General features: G+C 40.5%; 2 protein-coding genes across 2 annotated transcripts; both read left to right on the top strand.

Moving 5' to 3' along the window:
- Nucleotides 1-1,600: 1,600 nt before the first annotated feature.
- On the top strand, nt 1,601-9,509 carry phyh (phytanoyl-CoA 2-hydroxylase). The gene is made up of 9 exons (XM_046072123.1): nt 1,601-1,759; nt 3,126-3,181; nt 3,673-3,783; nt 4,048-4,216; nt 4,595-4,676; nt 7,335-7,516; nt 7,621-7,770; nt 7,904-8,038; nt 8,516-9,509. The coding sequence occupies exons 1-9, from the start codon at nt 1,694-1,696 to the stop codon at nt 8,567-8,569; spliced, it is 1,005 nt and encodes a 334-aa protein (XP_045928079.1). The 5' UTR covers nt 1,601-1,693; the 3' UTR covers nt 8,570-9,509.
- Nucleotides 9,510-12,319: 2,810 nt separating this feature from the next.
- ucmaa (upper zone of growth plate and cartilage matrix associated a) lies at nt 12,320-18,189 on the top strand. Its single transcript, XM_046071541.1, has 5 exons — nt 12,320-12,476; nt 13,352-13,408; nt 13,495-13,590; nt 16,311-16,409; nt 17,954-18,189. The coding sequence occupies exons 1-5, from the start codon at nt 12,422-12,424 to the stop codon at nt 18,040-18,042; spliced, it is 396 nt and encodes a 131-aa protein (XP_045927497.1). The 5' UTR covers nt 12,320-12,421; the 3' UTR covers nt 18,043-18,189.
- The last annotated feature ends 762 nt before the right edge of the window (nt 18,190-18,951 follow it).

Below are 18,951 nucleotides of genomic sequence, written 5' to 3'. Positions count from 1 at the left end.
TAATGGCTTTTCTACAAAATATTAACATGCTGTTTGTCCAGGGGGTCAAATACTTGTTTTTCCTCATCAGATGGTTATCAATTTTAATAAATTCATATGATGTGATTTTCTGGAATTTTCTTTGGGATTCTGTCTTTCACTGTTAGAATGTACATATGATTAAAATTGTAGATTGTTGCATTCTTTGTAAGTGGGCAAACCTGCAAAATCAGCAAGGGGTCAAATACTTTTTTCCCCCACTGTATAAGGGTTCAATATGGTTTGTGCAGTAAAATGTGCACAAGTTATTAAAGCTAAAGTGTGGTTTTGCTTTACACTTGTTTTTTACTTTCATTTGTTTGTTTACATTATCCCCCCTTTTTATATATTTTGTTAGAAAATTGCTTTGTCTTGTGCCAGAAGCAATTAGGGGCTGGTCTGTAGGAGCCATACTGCCTGTTTGCCTCCAAGCCACAGGGGCCATGATATTGTGTTTTGTGGTAAGGCCGATGCTGGCCTCAGCCTATTTAAGTGCCTGTATTGTTACAACCAGGTGGGGTTAATTGACAAAGAGGAGTGAACAGTTTTTAACTGGGTTCCGATTATGTTGTTTATTCTACTTTATATTACGTAGTTTTCATTGTAAGTGGACGCAGGAAATAAACGCCTTAAAACTGCAAACTTTGGGAAAAGACTGGACATTGTTTTTCAGGTACACATTAGAAACATGTTACCTTACCATGCTCACTGTCCATCCATCCATCCATTGTCAACCGCTTATCCTACGTACAGGGTCGCTGGGGGCTAGAGCCAATCCCAGCTGACATCGGGCGAAAGGCGGGGTACACCCTGGAAAGGTTGCCAGTCCATCGCAGGATGCTCACTGTCACAAACAGGGAATAACTTAAAATCACAGTCAAGTCAGGCAAGCTGCTGCTCTGTCTCTTGGCTTGCTGTGGTGCTGAGGTTAATGATTGAGATGCAATTTGACCAATGTTTGCATGAAGGACATGTAGGCCTACATGACCGACCACGGGTGGCTTGCGAGAAACAGCCACCTAAAGAGAAAAGTAAAATAAATGCAAAAACTCAAAATGAATGCTACAAAGTGGTTCAGCAGTATCAGTGTACAGCGGATAGCTGTTATTTCAGGTGTGGGACCCAGCAGCTGTAACACTTTGGCTAGTAGCTGTGAGTTTGGGAGGTGACTACAGCCTAACAAGAATTCTCAAACGGCTTGAAAAATAGTACATTTAGCTGCCTTAAATGAGAAAAACAACATGGGCTGAGCCCTGAATGTTTACAATGTCTGCCTCTGCCCCTCAGTAAGAACTTCTGCCCTCTGCCTTCACTGCCCTTAATAAACTGTAGCAATAACACTCAAGTTGAGGCATGTTATGTGAATGTACTTTTATGATGGATCACTGTTCCTTAACTGTTCATGTACAGATATGTGAAAACACATTTCCTCTAATGGGGGACAAAAAAATATCTACCTATAGAAGAAATATAATTTAGCTATTTCCTCAGAATGGCAAGGTTGTACACCCTACACTGTATTGGCAGAGCCCGGGGCGGGTGAGACCGCGGGTGTGCTGTCATTGCTGCACTTTGCACACAGTCCTCGTCTCTGACTTTGCCCCAGTCAGACTTACAGCACAGGTTTCCGTGTTCACACAGGGATCACCCCAGAATACAACAAGCTGACTGGAAAATGTCGCGGGCTGCTGAAAGACTCCGGCTGCTGGTCAGTCATCTTGATCGATCACCCGCTGCGATCGTATCCTTTTATTTTGCTTTGATTATAGCCTATACTGCATCATCCTTTATGTTTGATGCTTGTTTGTTTGTTTTTCTACGCTGTATTTCTATTTAAATTGTAATTGGTGTGCCGTCTTGGCCAGGTGTCCCTCGGAAAAGCGATTAAGGGACTTCATGGTTAAATAAAGGTTAAATAAATTTAAAAAAAATCATCGAGGGTCCACGAACAGCGGAACAGGCTGATCCTCTAGCCGACATCGGCACAACTAGCGGCTACCAGCGCTGATGGGCAATGCCGGTGTCCCACAGGCCTCCGGGGAAATGAGTAGGAATAATTTAAAGCTATTATTATTTAAAAATGCTTATTTGGTTCTTGCACTCTTAAGCACAGTAACATTATAAGCTAACACTGTTATTTTGAATTCAGCCAGCCGCCATTGTTTATGTAACGGCCCGTGTTCACCAAAGCGTTTTCTGACGCCAACGTCTTTTTTCAATTCATTCCAATGGGAGCGCCGCGTTTTTCCAAGCTGGTAAAAACGCCAGGAGCGTGACGAGGCGCTGAGCGTTTTTTTCCGGTCGCCGAGAGTTGAAAAATGTTCAACTTTGGGAAAAACGCTGCGCTCGTCACTGTCACTTTTTAACCAACCGTCCAATCACAGTGCAGGGGGGACGGGACAAACACCGCACCGAGCACATCCGATCTTGAACGAAACGATGTGCCTACTCGCCGAGGTGTTTCCTCACCCGCAAAATCTCATGAACCCACGTACGGACAGTCTGTGCTCTCATGTTTCAGCCTTCTCTTCACGCAAAGCAAAGGCCAGAGCAAGCAGGCCTACGTACTTTGTGGTGACATTTAGCCTAGTTCGGTAAAGTTGGAAATATATTCACAGATTCGAACTTCCGGGATCAATAAGTCGTAAGCAAAACGTTTTTAAAAAACAAACAACGCCTTTTACTATCGTAGTTAAGTAGACAACAAGCTGCAAGTACATCTTCACCGAAATGAGTCGTCCTACGAGCGGCACAAATAACATTGGTCTCTACGTGCAGCCGGCTGTGAGACGAGAGCGCAGGGACCGTCTACAAATTGCAACGCCGAAAACACATGCTGCATAAATATTCAATAACTTACCACTTACACAATGTAGTGCCCCCAGAATCACCTTACACATTCATGATATACTGCTGGCTATACTACAACACTTAGTTTCGGGAAGAAAGACGTCTGTTTTCAGGTCAGTTGAAAGTGACAGCCTATTAGCATATGTATGTTATCAAATTACGTTATAAATTACTGCTTTTTTATTTCTACTACTTTTCTCAATCTTAACGGTCTTTCTGGTTGTTATGGTCTCATTTTCTTGACTGATTTTCTTCAGAGAGCTACATCAACCTCTGCTCAAAGCCTCACCTACAGTCACCCACAGAGACTGAGGTAATGTTAGGGACACCTTTAGTTTTAGAGGACATTGTAACTCCACCACAGCATATGACAGCCTCAACAGTTGTGTCTGGCTAAATTATTTTCTATCCACAATTAACCTTTTGACTCGAACCCTGATCTGGGGGTGCATTATGTTTCATTTATTCAGAAGACAACAACCAAACAAGCCCAGTTGTTAAGCTAGATAAGGGGGGGCTCATGTTTCAGGTCAGAAAGCAGCTTTTTGTTAGGCTAAGTAAAAAGATTAATGTTGCAAAAAAAAGTCTCATATGTCCTACTTGTTAGCACCACTAGGAGGTAGTGACTTTTTTTCTTAGCCACCAAGGGGAATTTACTGTAAATCCAGTATGATTTGAATGCAACATATCATATCATTTGTCATTCATTTCCCTCTACAGTACCCTTTCCTTCAAACTAAACATTAAAGTAAATAAAAAATGGTGATATTGTTGTGTATTTAATAAAAAACATTTTTTTGGTAGATACACTTTTGATACCGACCTGCTGACCCCAGAACAGCGACTCTCCTATGAGGAAAATGGCTTCATCCTCATCAAGAATCTGGTGTCTGAAGAGGACATCGACAGGTTCAGGTGACCATCAGAAACTCTGACAACTGCAAAGAAAATAAAGCTTTTCTCCCTGCGTATAAGCATAAAAACATCGCTGTTAGTAACTGTAGTAACTGAACTACAATTTAATGTGTTAAACCAATTACTGAGAACCGCAAACTCAGTAAACATTAAGTGTCTCTAAGGATATTGTTATCTTATTGTATATTTGCACCAGATTACCTGTAGATGTGTTGTGAGGTGCTGAATGTGATCTGTGTGTTCTTCTGTGTGTGCGTTCTTCAGGAAAGAGTTTGAACGGATCTGTCGACAGGAAGTGACGGTTCCCGGTCTGACGGTGATGAAGGATTTGGCGATCGCTAAGTCAGAGTTCGTTCCGGATGAGAAAGCGGTCTCCAAACTCCAGGACTTCCAGGAAAATCCTCAACTGTTCCGGTACTGCACCTTACCGCAGGTACAACACATACAAGCAGATCACAACAGGTCCATGTTTTAATCTGTTGGTTTAAAACCTTTTTCAAAACATCTTTCAATTAATACTTTAAGATGCAATGTGTCACAGTTTAAACATCTTTACCTGGAAATCATTGTAAAGTGATGTGGTAGTTGATATACAGGTTTTTAAGGCCACTGCAGAATTTGCCCCCCTTATTAGTAGTATCAAAACCTGCAGCTTTGATCCAGGGACAGGAGAAGCCTGAACGCCTTACATAGCTTTTATCAGGATGTGCAGTTTTTCATAAACAGCATCTTTTATTTCTTTTGAAAAACAAACTTAAGTTTGAAATCATCAGCACACTGTTGGACAAAACCATGTGCTTTTCTATGTCAGATTGTGAAGTATGTCGAGTGTTTCACTGGACCCAACATTATGGCCATGCACACAATGCTGATCAACAAACCCCCTGACGCAGGTATGCTGCAATTCACTAATATTTACAATAAACTGGTTTTCGTTTGTCTGGAGAACTACTGGAACCCCCTTCAGAGATCCTTTGACCTAAATGTGGGAACTGCTAAAGAGTTCCTTTTCCCCTTTCATAATTTAAATCTAATCCAGTTTTATCCAAATATCAACCATCCTCAGTTCAAAGTTAAAAAGGTACCCTGTGCAGTCCACTAGTTTCACTATGTTTTAATGAGTGGGTCAATGTTTTGTTTGTAACAACTTAATACTACAGCTGGGCAATATGGCCAAAAATGTTATCACGCAAAAAAATGTCAATAACTATTCAATAACTATCATGATAAATGTCAAATCATTATTTCTTTCAAGTTTACTTCCACATTTGTTGGTAACGGGCAAAAAACATAGTAATGGAACAGCCGTCAAAGACAGTAAAGAAGAACACTGTAAACTAGCAAAAATTGATTTAAAATGTTGAAGAACTCTGCTCTGTATAAATGTGTTATGAGATAGGAAATGAACTCAACACACGTGTAGGTCTTAAGGATAAACAACGCATTTTGGTGAGAAACTGTCATAGGAAGGGTGAGCGCAACGGCAGGCAAACTGAGGTGTGAACCCAAATGTAGACACTTTCGAGGAGGATACAGTAGGGATGGGATGCTCGATACTGATGTTTGGACGCTGTGTCAAAATCCCGAAGCACAGATATTTCAAAACACTGCTCCAAAGCGTCGTTCAGAATGTCAGTCACATGGCGAGGCGAGGCGAGGCGAGGCAAGGCGCGTTTCACGCCTGGTTGGCCAGGTGGCACATGCCGCTTTTACACTTGATTCACAGTGTTTAGAACAAACCACACATCTGCCTCGTACTCCCAGAAGCCTTAAATGTCAAGCAAACACATCCCAACTTCGAGGGTTTTCGTAAGAGAAGAAAGATTTCAAGAGATAGGCCTCATACATATATAGAGGGATTGACAGTGTGATTTTAGTGATAGTTCGGCTAGATATTAGTACCTTAATTGATAGGCCAATAAAGTCCCCGGTACTTTTGGTCTCTTGTCAAGGAACTAAAAAATTCCTTCAGCCCACTGTTGTGTGCATTTCCACCGTGGTCTAAAAACCTGCATAGTATAGGCAAATTAACCAGCTGACGTAGGCTGTATCTACAAAACGATGCACAGGCATCATTATTTAGTAACGACTATCCATGAGCAAAATTTATAAATGAACATTAGATTTGACTGGAATATAATGAAAAACTACAGCTTTTTTGTGTGAGAGTATAATGGAGAGACACACAATAAAGTTTGTTACTCATATAATAACAAACTGCATAAAGCCATCAAGTTCTTAAAATAACTCCAGCACAGAGAAAGCAACACAAAAATAAAATCGCAACAGTTTGGAAGGTTATTAAAACATTTCCAGTCACCAAGAGCTGCAGACCAGCTGGCCAGACTCATGTCTGTGTCGTGATTTTAACTTGATGAAAACTTAAAACAACAACTTCAGAACCAGTATTTAGCGTAACTCCATCAGCTGTTTGCAGTAAACACACCGCTATACGCTACTGTTTCTGAGCAATACATTCAATGCCGACGTACAATCTCAGGCGGACATCAGCAAGACTTGTGTGACTATTTGACTGCTGATTGTGATTTACTGGTTTGCAAACAGCGGTGGACAAGAGAGCAGCAGTCGTAGGAAAAACACCTGACATTCTCCAGTTAAAGCCAGTTGCCTCTACTTAGAATCCACGTAAGAGATCCCGATCTCTGGAGTGGGAACACATATCATTCACAGTGCAACTGTTGATGCAACTGTAGAGGTTACAAACATTTGGCAGAAGCTTTTGTTCCAAGGACACACAGTCCTTTGATTTATTGGCAGGAGCACTGTGTAAGCCGCACCCACATATGATGGCAAACAAAATACTTGTATACCAGCAACAAATAATCCATGTGAACAAATCTTTCCAAGGCTAAGGATATCATTTATGAAGAAAAAAAACGACTCAGCCCCAAAGTAGCTGAATATTTCTGAATAAAGTTCTTGACATATAACAAATATGTTCCACTTTTTCATAACTAACAAGCAGACATAAACCAGAACAAATGACAAGGGACTAGGAAGAATCAAACAGAACACATGTAACATCTAAATGGGAAACAATGAGCTAGAAACCAGATCTAAGAACTAAGACACAGAACCAAACACAGAACCAGGACTACGCACTAAGACATAAACTTAGAACTAAGATAAGAATAGGAAAGAGACAGAACTGGTAAAGACTAAACATAAGAATAAACTAGGCCGCACAGAAGAAACACAAAACCGAAGAAACAGACTTAAAACAGGAAAAACATGAACACAAAACCAAAATCCTAAGAGAAACACTGAATGTAAACACAACTTTAAGTGTTTACATGAAAACGTGACAGGGTACCTTTAAGTAGTAAATATTGAGAGGAAATTAATTAACCACAATTCTTCTGCAACATGGCATAAAAAACCCTCTTGATATTGAGATTAGTCTGATTTACATGAATCATGGTCAGAACAAAGACATTTCCCACCATTAAAAAACAAACAGGATTGTTTCTTTAGTGTTTTCAAAAACAGATTCAGGTGTTTTTGAGATGTTTCTAATGTGTCTGTTCCAGGTAAGAAGACGTCCCGTCACCCGATGCATCAGGATCTGCATTATTTCCCGTTCCGCCCAGCAGACAGGATCGTCTGCTCTTGGACGGCAATGGAGAAAATTACCAGGCAAAACGGCTGTCTGGTCGTCCTGCCGGGGACACACACTGGCACGCTGCAGGAGCACGACTACCCCGAGTGGGAGGTATAAAACACACACACACACACACACATGCCAAATTCTACAGGAAGCATGATTACACATGCAAGGACGTGTACACACACATACACTGTCTTGTGGGTCCTCAGGGTGGTGTAAACAAGATGTACCATGGAGTGCGTGACTATGATCCGCAGCACCCCAGGGTGCACCTGGAGATGGAGAAGGGCGACACCGTCTTCTTCCATCCACTGCTGATCCACGGCTCTGGCATGAACCAGACACAGGGCTTCCGCAAGGTACTACGCTACCCATTTCTTAAAAAAAACTAGCCCCATACTTTTTTATGCCCTTATTTTCCAAGTTACAATAAGCAAATCATCGATTTAAAGATGACTGTGTGTGTGAATGTGTGTAAATGTGTGTTTCCAGGCCATCTCCTGCCACTATGCCAGCGCTGACTGTTATTACATCGATGTGAGGGGAACCACGCAGGAAAACATAGCAACAGAGGTGGAGGAGCTCGCACTCAGGAAGCACACTAAAGGCAACGAAATTACCTTCCAGGTCAGACACTGACTTTCAAAAGGCTTGAAAAGTGTTTGATACGGTTTGGTTTGAATGACAAGTAACAACACTGACATGCAACATAAGAGCATGTCTATGTGGTTACTTGTCATTATCATACAGATAATGAGATTGAGCTCACCAAGCTTGTCAGAGTGATGCATCTTTAGAATCCAGTTAAATATAATTTGGCTAAGAGCAAATGCAAATAGTTGAAATACTTACTACTACTACTACATACTTAGTAGCAAGGTCAGTGGTGACGAGCTATGGGACGTGAGTGGGAAAGAAAGCTGCCATTTCCTGCTTGGTGTATATCATCTTGCTCAAAAAATGTCCATATATGATTAAACTGACTGATGACTGAGCTCTGGGACAGGATGCAGTTGTATAGATGACATGTTAAAGGAAAAAAAAATCATCCTCTTACTTCCAGAAGTTTAGCTTTTGTTGAACTGACCCTTGTTTCCCACACAGGATACCTGGGCTTTCCGAGGCCGCCTGGTTCAAGGAGAGAGGATTTCACTGTAAAGAAGCCACAGACGTGTTACAGAAAGAAAGAAAAAAAAAAAACCCACCATATTATTGCAGGGTGACCAACCACTGAGCTGAAACTAGAACATATTGATATGGTGATGGGTAAGAGGCAACACACAGGCACAGTGTCTTGTCATGCAATCCTTAATCTGCTTTCATAATGGAAGCATGTAATTCTTAGATTACTTAGGTGTTGGTGATTGAGGCTTGATAGTTTATGCTCATTGTAACATTTTGGAAATTTAATATATAGAGAATATAAAGATAGGAAATACTGTTTCAGTAGAAAATGTCAGTTACCTACCATAAACAAATCATTACACTGTACTTGACATTCAGTACCCCTCCTGCTACTTGCTATACAGCATTTTACGGCACAAAATGCAGTTGAAATTGCACTTAAAAACAGTGGAATCATGTGAATGCATCTTGAAATGTCTATCAAGCTGTTTAATGAAAATGGAAAGGATATTGCGCCTGTGGTAACTGCACAGAAGCTTAAAGATGAATTTGTATGTTGATTAGGAAAAGTAAGAATTATTATGTGTGAGAGCGAGGGCGAGAGAATAATGAAAGCTACATTTTAAACTAGAGTAGGTGATTTATTTCAATAGCATTTATTTTAACATGTGTTTTGGGAGAGGGTGTGATTTCATTTCATTTCAGTTGGATACTTTCAAAATCTAACTGTCTCTTGCTTTCTGCAACGTTGCCTAACCCAGCTTTATGCAGAAATATGTAAATGATCAGGGTTGAGAGTTGTAGCTCTTGTTAATTAACACTAGAGGCCTTGACTTTATAATGTCTTATAAATGTGTCAACATGTTAATTTTAATATAACGGTTTGATGATGAGTGAGTGGATGATGACAATCTTGCTAGGATAAATGTAATATTTTGTTAACATTAAGAATAAAAAATGACTGCTAAAACAATGAGACTTAGTTTTGATTTCCTCTAAAGCTTCAGACACAGAAACACACACCTGCCCCCTTTTGACCTGTAATGTCATTTAGTGTAGTGTAATTTCATAACAGACAGTTATGTCATACAATTATAAATAAAGTCTACAACATAATTAATCTTAAAATGCTAACACTACATTACATACAATAATCCAATTCATGACATAAGTAATATGTTAAATCAAGTAAGATCTTCAGTTCTATTAACATACATCTACTATATTAACACTATTGTACATTAACATTTGTTTTCTTCTTGTGTTTATACCATGATTTATAGAGTTTTCTGATTTATTGATTGATTGATTTATCTAAAAAAAAAAAAAAAAAAACGTTCACTTTGTCCAAAGGATAAGGATACTGTGAACTCTGGTGGCCAGTGTTAGCACTGACACACCTGAAAACGTAAATCTTTAACTAGAAAACTGTGTTGTGGTTCACGTGGAGTGAGATTGTAAATTGTGTAACCAGAGAGAAAACCCCCCAAAACACAAGGGATTATGGGTAGGAGGATCATCATGCTTGGCACATCAGATAAGACTGGTCTTGTCTGCACTCCTATCTGCAAGAGTCAGATTTGCTTTCAGTCTCTCTCTTCAGGAACGATGCCAGGTTCCAATAATCAAAACAGGTGACTGTCAAGTAAACAAGCTGCTTGAGAGCCATGTGGCTTTAGTTGGCCTAGAATAGGGCAGCACCAACCTAAACAAAAAACCATAAAGCTTCATTAGTTTCTCAGTATTTGTCAGCTGAATTTGCCTTTCACACATGTTCAAACCATACACACTGTTGTAGGTGCATCGGAGAAAGTTGAATAACACTAACAGCAACAGTCACATGTTGGTCTCAGAGGGTTTGGCTGTTTTCAGATGGAGGCCCAGTTATTTCCTGGCTCCCTACAGTGGGACCCTCCGCCCCCCCACCTGATCCAGCACAGCTAAGACTGTGTGTGTATGTGGGTGTGTTTAAATAGCGTCTTTGTTCAAATCCAGAGGGAAGCTCTCAGCTCTTAGTTTCATTAAGCAATGCAGGAAATTCATTCACGTGCAGGACGGCAGAAATGTTGGAGTCTTTGTTACAGAAGGTGGTGGCCTCACACTACACACATACATACATACATTTAAATATATACACCTGCACGCGCACACGCAGTCACATAGATGTACAGCTGCACACACAGCAAATAGTTTCTCACACTCAGGTCTAACTGCAGGCTAATTTGTACTGCTAAATGTTTCCCGTACTCCAGATCTGTTGTCGTCTGTGCCCAGTTTCCTTTGGAGGAAACTGAAAAACATACAGATTTCACTACAATTTTTTATAAAGGACTAATCCCACACTCCTCACAGTCAGTTCGATAGCTCGCAGCACAATGTAGCATTGACCACAGGTTAGTGCAATACGGTATGCTAAACTCTGAGACCATGCCTACTTGGAATAATACTGAAAGAGTCCAGGACAGCATCGAGATATTGCCACTTGCACACACCGGCTGTAAGGGAAATATACATCATTCATCTAGAAAGAGCAGGTCTTTAAATTCTGTTATTAAATAGTGTTATAAAGTGGGATAGTTTTGTAGTACGTACACATTATCCATGCAGTGTAAAAAATATTTTCGTTTGAGGAGATTCAGGGTTGATTTCAGCTTCAGACTTTGTCAAGCGATCTTCAAACTGCAAACTGACCTCTTTATCTCGCTCAATACAGTTCAAGCTTAGTGGACTTTGGCCAGCAAACTCAAATTTAACCCGTGATACAAAGAAAATACACAAATCACGGCATCCCTCTACAGACAGCTAACATGGAAGACATGCATGAACTTCATCCACAACTGCAACAGAGCCATTACATAAAACTATTATTTGATTTGATATTATTTTATGTCCTTGTCCTCTCTCTTTAAAAAAAGGGACTTTGTGGCCCTGTCTGCTGGTGTGATTGCTTAATGTCTTACAGATGTTACCAAAGCAGCAGAGCAGCCTCAGTTACCTCAGGTTATAATGCATCCTGAGCTCATTTTTCTCTCTCAGAATTAGAAACAGTTTTCACTGCTGACAAGACTTACCTGTTGCAGATTGCTTCTCAATTCTAGATTCTGCATAAAAATACTGTTAAGACAGAGAAATAATATGATTCATATAATTCACTTCAGTTTCTGCATGTTTAAAGCTCTCACTGGTCTCATCAACTGTTTATAGCCATAACAAGCAGCTGTTTTTAGCAAAAAAGCTCTGGTCCACACAGTACAATACCTGCCCAGCACTCAACAGCAGACAGAAAAAAATGACTAATTTTTCATTTTAGCTGACACTTTTATCCAAAGCGACGTACAATTGCTATATATGTCAGAGGTCGCACGCCTCTGGAGCAAGTTGATAGATGTGGCATGTGTCTTATCCACTGCGTCACTGCCACCCAAAAATTAGTGACCAGCCTGTGAACATAGTGGAGGGTTTGCAGCTAAAGAGTCTGATCATTTACTCAAGAGGTGGTGTAGACCAAAACAGAGCTAAAAGGAGAATAAATATTGACCTTCCAGTCATAAGGTGACCTAAAACACAGCTCTAAATGAAAGTCAGTGGCCAATTAACCAATTAATGAAGGTTTAAGTATTTAAAGAATGTCTTCTGCTGCCCTCTTCTTTTAATTCACCTTACCCCATCACTCCTCTGTTTTCATCTTCTTGTTCTCCCTTGAGGAACTGAAATTCCAGCAGCGTCCCTCCCCTCCCTGAGTCTGTCTCTTCCTCTTTCTCCTCCCACTCTCCCTGCCTCTGCCACCTTCCTCTGTTTCCCTCCCTCATCTTTCTCGCCTCTCTCAGTTCAGTGCAGTTAGGTGTGCTGATACGTCCATCAGAGTTCTTACTTTTCTCTCTCAAGATGTCCTGGACAATCTTTGTGCTCTCTTCACTGACCACCCTCCTCATCCTCACCTGTAAGTACCTTGTAGGGGGGGGGGGTATTTCTGGATTTTGAGGATCAGTGTGAATCCCACAACTCTGTTTTCATTATGAGATATATGTCCAGAGGACAGCTGTGACCCAGACCAATCACTGAACTACTGGGTGGTATGGATAATGATGACACTGAGCAACACAAATTTCACTTGAGCCTTGCCAGATCACAGTGATTAAAGTGAAATTTGATAAATGGCTTCACAAGGCAAGACATTTTATAATTTATAGCAATTATGACACATTATGGTAAATTATGGTATGACTATTTTGATCCTGTTTCAATCTGCCACATCGATAATTTGTAAAGGCACAATTTTGGCCCACACAATCAGTATATTAATGACGACAGAGGTCCTGTAATTCTAATCTTCTCTTTTCTGTAGTCAGTTTACATGTATTCTTTGTTTGTAGTTTGTATTTGAAACATGATTTATAATGGTAAACTGAAGCTGCACCTCGTAGAGGTTTAAATGGTTTTTTTGGCACAAACATCAAACCCTGGCTATCTATTATGTAGATACAGGAGATTTTCACCGTGTGCTTTGTCATTAGGATACAGAAATAAGCATGTTTGAATTTTCTATTTTTCCAGCTCTTAAAGCTAACTCCTTACTAATAAAAGGCCATAATATTGAGACATTTTTGACTACATATTTTAAAATTCTTATACACATGGACAAATCCTTCACACATTTAAAGATTAGTGTATACATTTACAAATCTGAGTATGCACTTACTGAGTGAGTTTTACAACTCTAAACGTGCATTTGCTGATAATCTTGTAACAATATTGGCCCCTGTCACATGCTTTGGTGCAAAGACAGGAAATGATAATTTCTCCCATTCCTCATAGTTTCCAGTGTGGACAGCGCAGCAGTCCGGGACAATTCAAAAGCAGGCGATACTAAAGGTGATACCTGTTCAGTCCTTCTAACTGTTTCACATTTCCTTGCCCCACATGTCCTGTATATGTGACTTTCACCCTCTGACTTTTAGGGGCAGCACCACAGGTGTTCATGCCCGAGTCGGACGCCTCCAACTTCTTCAAGCGCCGCAGTCGCCGCTCACCCCGATATTACGCTGAGCTCCAAGGTAAGTTCTTCAATATCTGTTTAACGTGTCTATTAAGATAACAGTATTTGGCTGCTGTTATCCGCCAGGAAGAAATAATTTTGAGCTGTCTGCTTAAGGGCTGTCCATCATCTCTCTGGCACAAACCCAGCAGGTCAGGATTAAAGTGGTTGGTCTGTGGTCTGCAAGTGGGGGTGATGGGAGTATATTTATTTATAATCCCAACTCAATGTTGCCTAAGTAGTTTATGTGGCCACACTGTGGGCAGTCTAAAATATGGTATGTTTGGCCTCCCATAGGCACTTGTGAATATGAATGTGTGTGTGTGTGTGTGTGTGTGGGTGGGTGGGTGTGTTGGTTCAATGGTTTGTAGTTGGACTCTGAATATGATGTGGCTTGAGGTTTTGACTGCAAGCTGTGAAAGTTCAAGAGAGAAATAGAGAGAGAGAGAGTAATGGAAAGTAAAGCAAGTGTTGTTAATCTATACAGTAGCAGCTTTTAAATCTGACACACACACACACACACACATGCTGGAGGATGCAGAAGGAGTCACAGGGTAGTATGGAGCAGGCTCTCCCTCTCTAAGTTTCTCGGTACAATAAGTTCATTCTCCCACTGCCAGCATCCTGTGCGACACACAGTGCCAGCGCACCTCATACCAAATGAACACACAATGAGAGGTGTTTCAGGACAATCCAACAAACACACAGGAACTTATTTTCATACTCTTATCACCAAATTAACTTTTCAAAAGCTAAACACAGGATTCCTTTACTCATTTACGCTTTTTGGCAAGCTAGCCAAAAGGCTGCTGACAAGAGAGATTTTTATCTTTTCGGAAAAATATGTCCTTGTTAAATCATCTCTTTTTAGAAAAGTGGGCCCTGGTCCTGGACAAACAGCCCTACATTCCTGGGGAAAAAAATAAAACACTTGGAAAAGGGCTGATTATGTACCTTGCCAGCTCGGTTCATGGGAACCTGAGGGGGCAGCTGTGTGAGTGTTTGAGAGGACGTTTTATAAGGCTTTTCTTTTTGTCAGAAAAGTAATGCACATGTTACTTAGGCAGAATGCAGTGCTCTCACAACTGATCATACCTAGGCTGAATTGCATGCACAAGTGTTTGAAATCCTTCAGCACTCCCTAATCCTGAGGATGACTTGTTGTCATTTGTCAGCCAATTTTATATTTCGTTATATAATCTTTTTATTCTGATTGAGTCTGAGATACAAAAGACCAACATTTACTGAGGGAAAGGAGATATGTCCTTGCTGCATTGCTCTATTATTCAAAAGACAACACACAAATCAGGTATATGTATTATTTCTAACAGATGCTGGGTGATTGCATAACCACATGTGACAGCTCAGTGCAAATATTCTTATAGCCATCGTTGTCTTTTCCAAACTTCTTGTGATTTTCCCCTTTATGCCTTTCCTTTACTTTATAAGCTTTTATTCTGTGATCAAGGTGGTTTATATGATTTTAGAAAATAAAATTTGTAGTATCAAAATACGTGCTAACAGGCAAGCAGTTTTACATGTGAAGTTAGTGCGAATGTGGATTAGAGAGCCATGTTTCCTACAGAGCAAGTAAACCGCAAGTCATTGGTCTATTCAGAGGGAAATTAAGTTTGCGGAATGGATGCAGGTCTGTGTTTACATGAAAGGTTGTGATGTAATCCTTACACTTTTCACAAGCTTGTTGTGATTCAATTAAAATGAGGGGGCTAAAATAAAAACACAGACAAGGTAGTAATGTCTAATGTATACAGTGGTGGTCTTGTACCGACATGGGTGGGGATGTTTGGTTTTGTACAGCGAGGGAGCAGGAGGGAGGTGTAGGTGTTTACACAAATTTCTAATACATTACGGTAATTGGTATGGGTTGACCACATTTATTTGCTTTAAGCACCTCACTAGACCCAGTATACACTTATATAAATCTAATAATTGTCTAAACATGAGGTACTTAAGAAAATATGACATATGATAGATAAATAAAAACATCAACATAGTCAACAAGACTGTACCACCATGCAACCACGCTCTGAGAGGTTGCAGGCCTACTGAGGCACAGTTGTGCTTTGAGCTGAATGCTACCGCCAGTGTGCTAACATGCGCACCATGACAATGCTAATGTGCTGATGTTAAGCAGGCATAATGTAATAATAAACCATGTTCATGTGTTAGCATGCTAACATTTGCTAATTATTAATGAATAAAGTGCAGCTGAAGGTTATTAGAATGTCAATGTTTTGGTTTGGTTTCATTCATAAAGTATTGGACAAAGTGAAATTCTAACCTTGTAATGATGCTTGGTGAAAAGTCAGGGGGATCACCAGAGTTTTTACAATTCATCCTCCTGTCTCAGTTGTTGAGACATTTCACTCAAAACCACAAAAGGCAACCTCATGGTGGAAAAGTCAAAGGCTAATTAAAGTCCTTAGGTTTTTTTGAATGTCTGTACAAAATCTAATGCCAATATCTGGTAGAGATTTCACAGGATAAGTGAAAACTTTCACCGTCTAGTGAGGCTAGAGGAAAGGTCAGGGAATCACCAGTCATTAGGATCCATCCTCTGGGACTATGCATGTCCGTACAAAATAAAAATCAGTTGGGTTGTTTAAAGAGGTAATGGTAGTAGCAACACCTGCTTCATCTATAATGTATCATGTGAGTTGGTGTATACGGGTAAAATCTTTGGCTTACCTTTCAGCTTTCCTTTCCTTCTCCCCCCAGCCGAGCAGAGGGTAAGGCTTGCTGTGAATGAGCGGAGGAGGGAGTACAATGAGGAGCAAAGGGACGAGTACGAGAACTACGTTGAGGAGGAGCGTGATGGTAAGACCTGGATGGAGCATAACATTAATTCCTGCTTCTGGGAAAAAATAGAGAAATAACCCTCCATCAAACCCTCAGTTTCACCCCTTCCAGAGGACTGAAAATAACAATAAGTGTATTGAGACACTGAATGGAACAGAAAGATGACGCATAGGGTCTTTGTATCAGTAAACACAAGCTAATTTAGCAAGTCTGTGTCATGTTGTGAGGGCTAACCTTAATTGGTCCTTACGAAAAACCTGACATTTGCTTGAATGGCAGTCATCACGTAAGGGCTCACTAGAGAGAACACATTGAGGGAAAAGAGAGTTCTACTTTGGCTCTTGAATGAACTTCACGACACGCACGAGCCTCTGGACCACAGCAGAGTGCCTGAGACTCCACACCAAATCAAAGTGTCCATTTGTGGTCGACCCCAAGCTGACAATCTTCCCTGCGGTTGTCTGTCCACTGTGATATAGTTGCAGTGACGGTTTCTAAACTAAGAACTGCTAACCATAAAGATGTGACTGGGTTTTATATGTAAGATACACAGTGTTTTGGGTGGTTTGGGTCACGGTGTTATTACAGGCAAACAAAAAGATCTCCACCAGGTCACGGAACACAGATAGGGTTTTGCAGAGACTGTGTCATTTCATATTACATAAGAGCAAAATGTCAAAACTCTTATCTTTCATATATAGTCTTTAGTCTGTCTATAGATTGTTAGTGCAGGAGAAAGAACAAAAATACCTCTATTATTCGGTATTGAAAGCATACATACATTATTCCAAGATGGTTCCCCCCATTGCTAGCCTTGTAGTCACACCAGTTGAATGGAAATCTAGGCTAAAGTAGCAAATTTCATCATGTCACACATTTGGGCCAGCAACAAGTGAAAACAAACACTAACAAAGTGTATCTATTCGCTGAATTAAGGTCTATACGATAAGATGCATACGATGTATGAAGCTTTACTAACACTAAAGCATACACCTAGCTAAATGCAAGAGCAGTAGTTTTCACCCTAATAAGGACAAGAATTGGTCGTCTCTGGTTTTAAATACATTTGACTTAACCTGCAATAAAGTATACCATTGACATAGTTTCACCTTAAAAAGTGGATAACTTGTTAGTAATCAGTTGCCACATCCAGCAGACACAGAGCATCATTAGCTTTCATTTGGAATCGTGTTTCAGGCCTCCTGACAAATGTACGTCCAATATTCACTTTACTTTTAGCTCTGTTTTGGTCATCCCTGAGGTAAATATCTGGCACTGGCACTTTATTCTCCAGCTTGTCGCTAATTTTGTCTGTCTGCTGTTTGGTGCTGCGCAGGTAGCATAACAGTTACAGCGAGTCTATCTGAGCCGCAGCAGTAAGAGTGAACCAAAACAGTAAAGTTGTGGGCTTGAAAACCAAAACATTTTGCTAAAAGATGCTATAAAGCTCCGCAACACTGACGGGAACTGGGTGATGATTCTTAATCCTATCACATAAGTATTCATATGATCCTTTGTTAATATAAAAATATCTAAAGCCACTTTAACATTTTTATCCACAGAGCAGAATGAGAGATCGAGGGAGAAGAATGAGCAGTTGCGCGAGTTTCACTACGATGGCCTTTATCCTCGCTACCACTGGTTCCACTGAGCTGTCGCATGGAGGGCAGCCCCTCTCATTGGAGCAGTGCAAATACTGCCATAAACTTTAACCTGTAGCAGAGATGTTTCCTGACACTTTGAGGGCTTAAGTTCTCTGTATTTTTCCCTACTTTAATAAAATAAAGGTTTTCTTTTCTCTCTTTTTTTTTATAAAAATAAATTGTGCAATATGTCTCCATGTCAATATGTAAAAATATGTTTAAAGTGTAGTTTCTGTAAGCTACACTTTACCATATAAAATGTAGGTTATATCTTCTGCATGCTTGTTTTTACTGCCCTTTTCCCCCATGTACATACAAGCTATGTCCTTTAGGTCAGCCTGAGGCATTAGCAGAAATAAAGCAACCTATTAACAGCTGACTAGTTTTGTCAGAGGGGTAGCTTTATTTTTGTAAAGAAAGTGACTTTATGTCTTTAAGCTGAAATGGCAAATAAAGATGAGTCCCAGTCTGATTCCCAGACCACTGATGTGTTTTAAGTCATGCTAGCACTGTCTGGTATTTGGAGTATTTAAAGGGAGGAAGGAGGTGTGGAATAAAAGAGAAGATGAGGTGAGCTGCAGAAGTCATCAGGCTGAAATGAACATTCCAGGGTGGAAATATTAAACCCAACCTGGGCAAAGGAGAGACAGGAGGACAGGAGGCGGTGGGAGGGGGGGGCAAATGAAAGCCTCAAAATGATGCGGCATGGCACTCAGTACTTGCTAATCACACAGCTTCAAATCCAAAAGCCTAATTTTATCTCTATACTGCGACTCCACCACAGACATTTCCTGTTCAAGGCCATGTGGATTGGCTCGCAGACTTGAGTGAGCGCCACCTGGCATCAACTGTCATCACAGTAACACATGGAGTGTGTTAGATGATGTTTTTGTCCATCCTGATATAGGACGCTTCAG

Source organism: Micropterus dolomieu, linkage group LG16, assembly GCF_021292245.1.
Source record: "Micropterus dolomieu isolate WLL.071019.BEF.003 ecotype Adirondacks linkage group LG16, ASM2129224v1, whole genome shotgun sequence".
NCBI classification, from domain to species: Eukaryota; Metazoa; Chordata; class Actinopteri; order Centrarchiformes; family Centrarchidae; genus Micropterus; species Micropterus dolomieu.
This window is presented reverse-complemented; position numbering and strand designations above follow the sequence as displayed.

Excerpts from the sequence above, each read along its gene's own strand:
- phyh (XM_046072123.1), top strand. The coding sequence starts at position 1,694 with ATGTCGCGGGCTGCTGAAAGACTCCGGCTGCTGGTCAGTCATCTTGAT. Across the intron at positions 1,760-3,125 it reads ATCGATCACCCGCTGCGATC|AGAGCTACATCAACCTCTGC; the intron begins GTATCCTTTTAT and ends GATTTTCTTCAG. Across the intron at positions 4,217-4,594 it reads GGTACTGCACCTTACCGCAG|ATTGTGAAGTATGTCGAGTG; the intron begins GTACAACACATA and ends TTTCTATGTCAG.
- ucmaa (XM_046071541.1), top strand. The coding sequence starts at position 12,422 with ATGTCCTGGACAATCTTTGTGCTCTCTTCACTGACCACCCTCCTCATC. Across the intron at positions 13,409-13,494 it reads AAAAGCAGGCGATACTAAAG|GGGCAGCACCACAGGTGTTC; the intron begins GTGATACCTGTT and ends TCTGACTTTTAG. Across the intron at positions 16,410-17,953 it reads CGTTGAGGAGGAGCGTGATG|AGCAGAATGAGAGATCGAGG; the intron begins GTAAGACCTGGA and ends TTTTATCCACAG.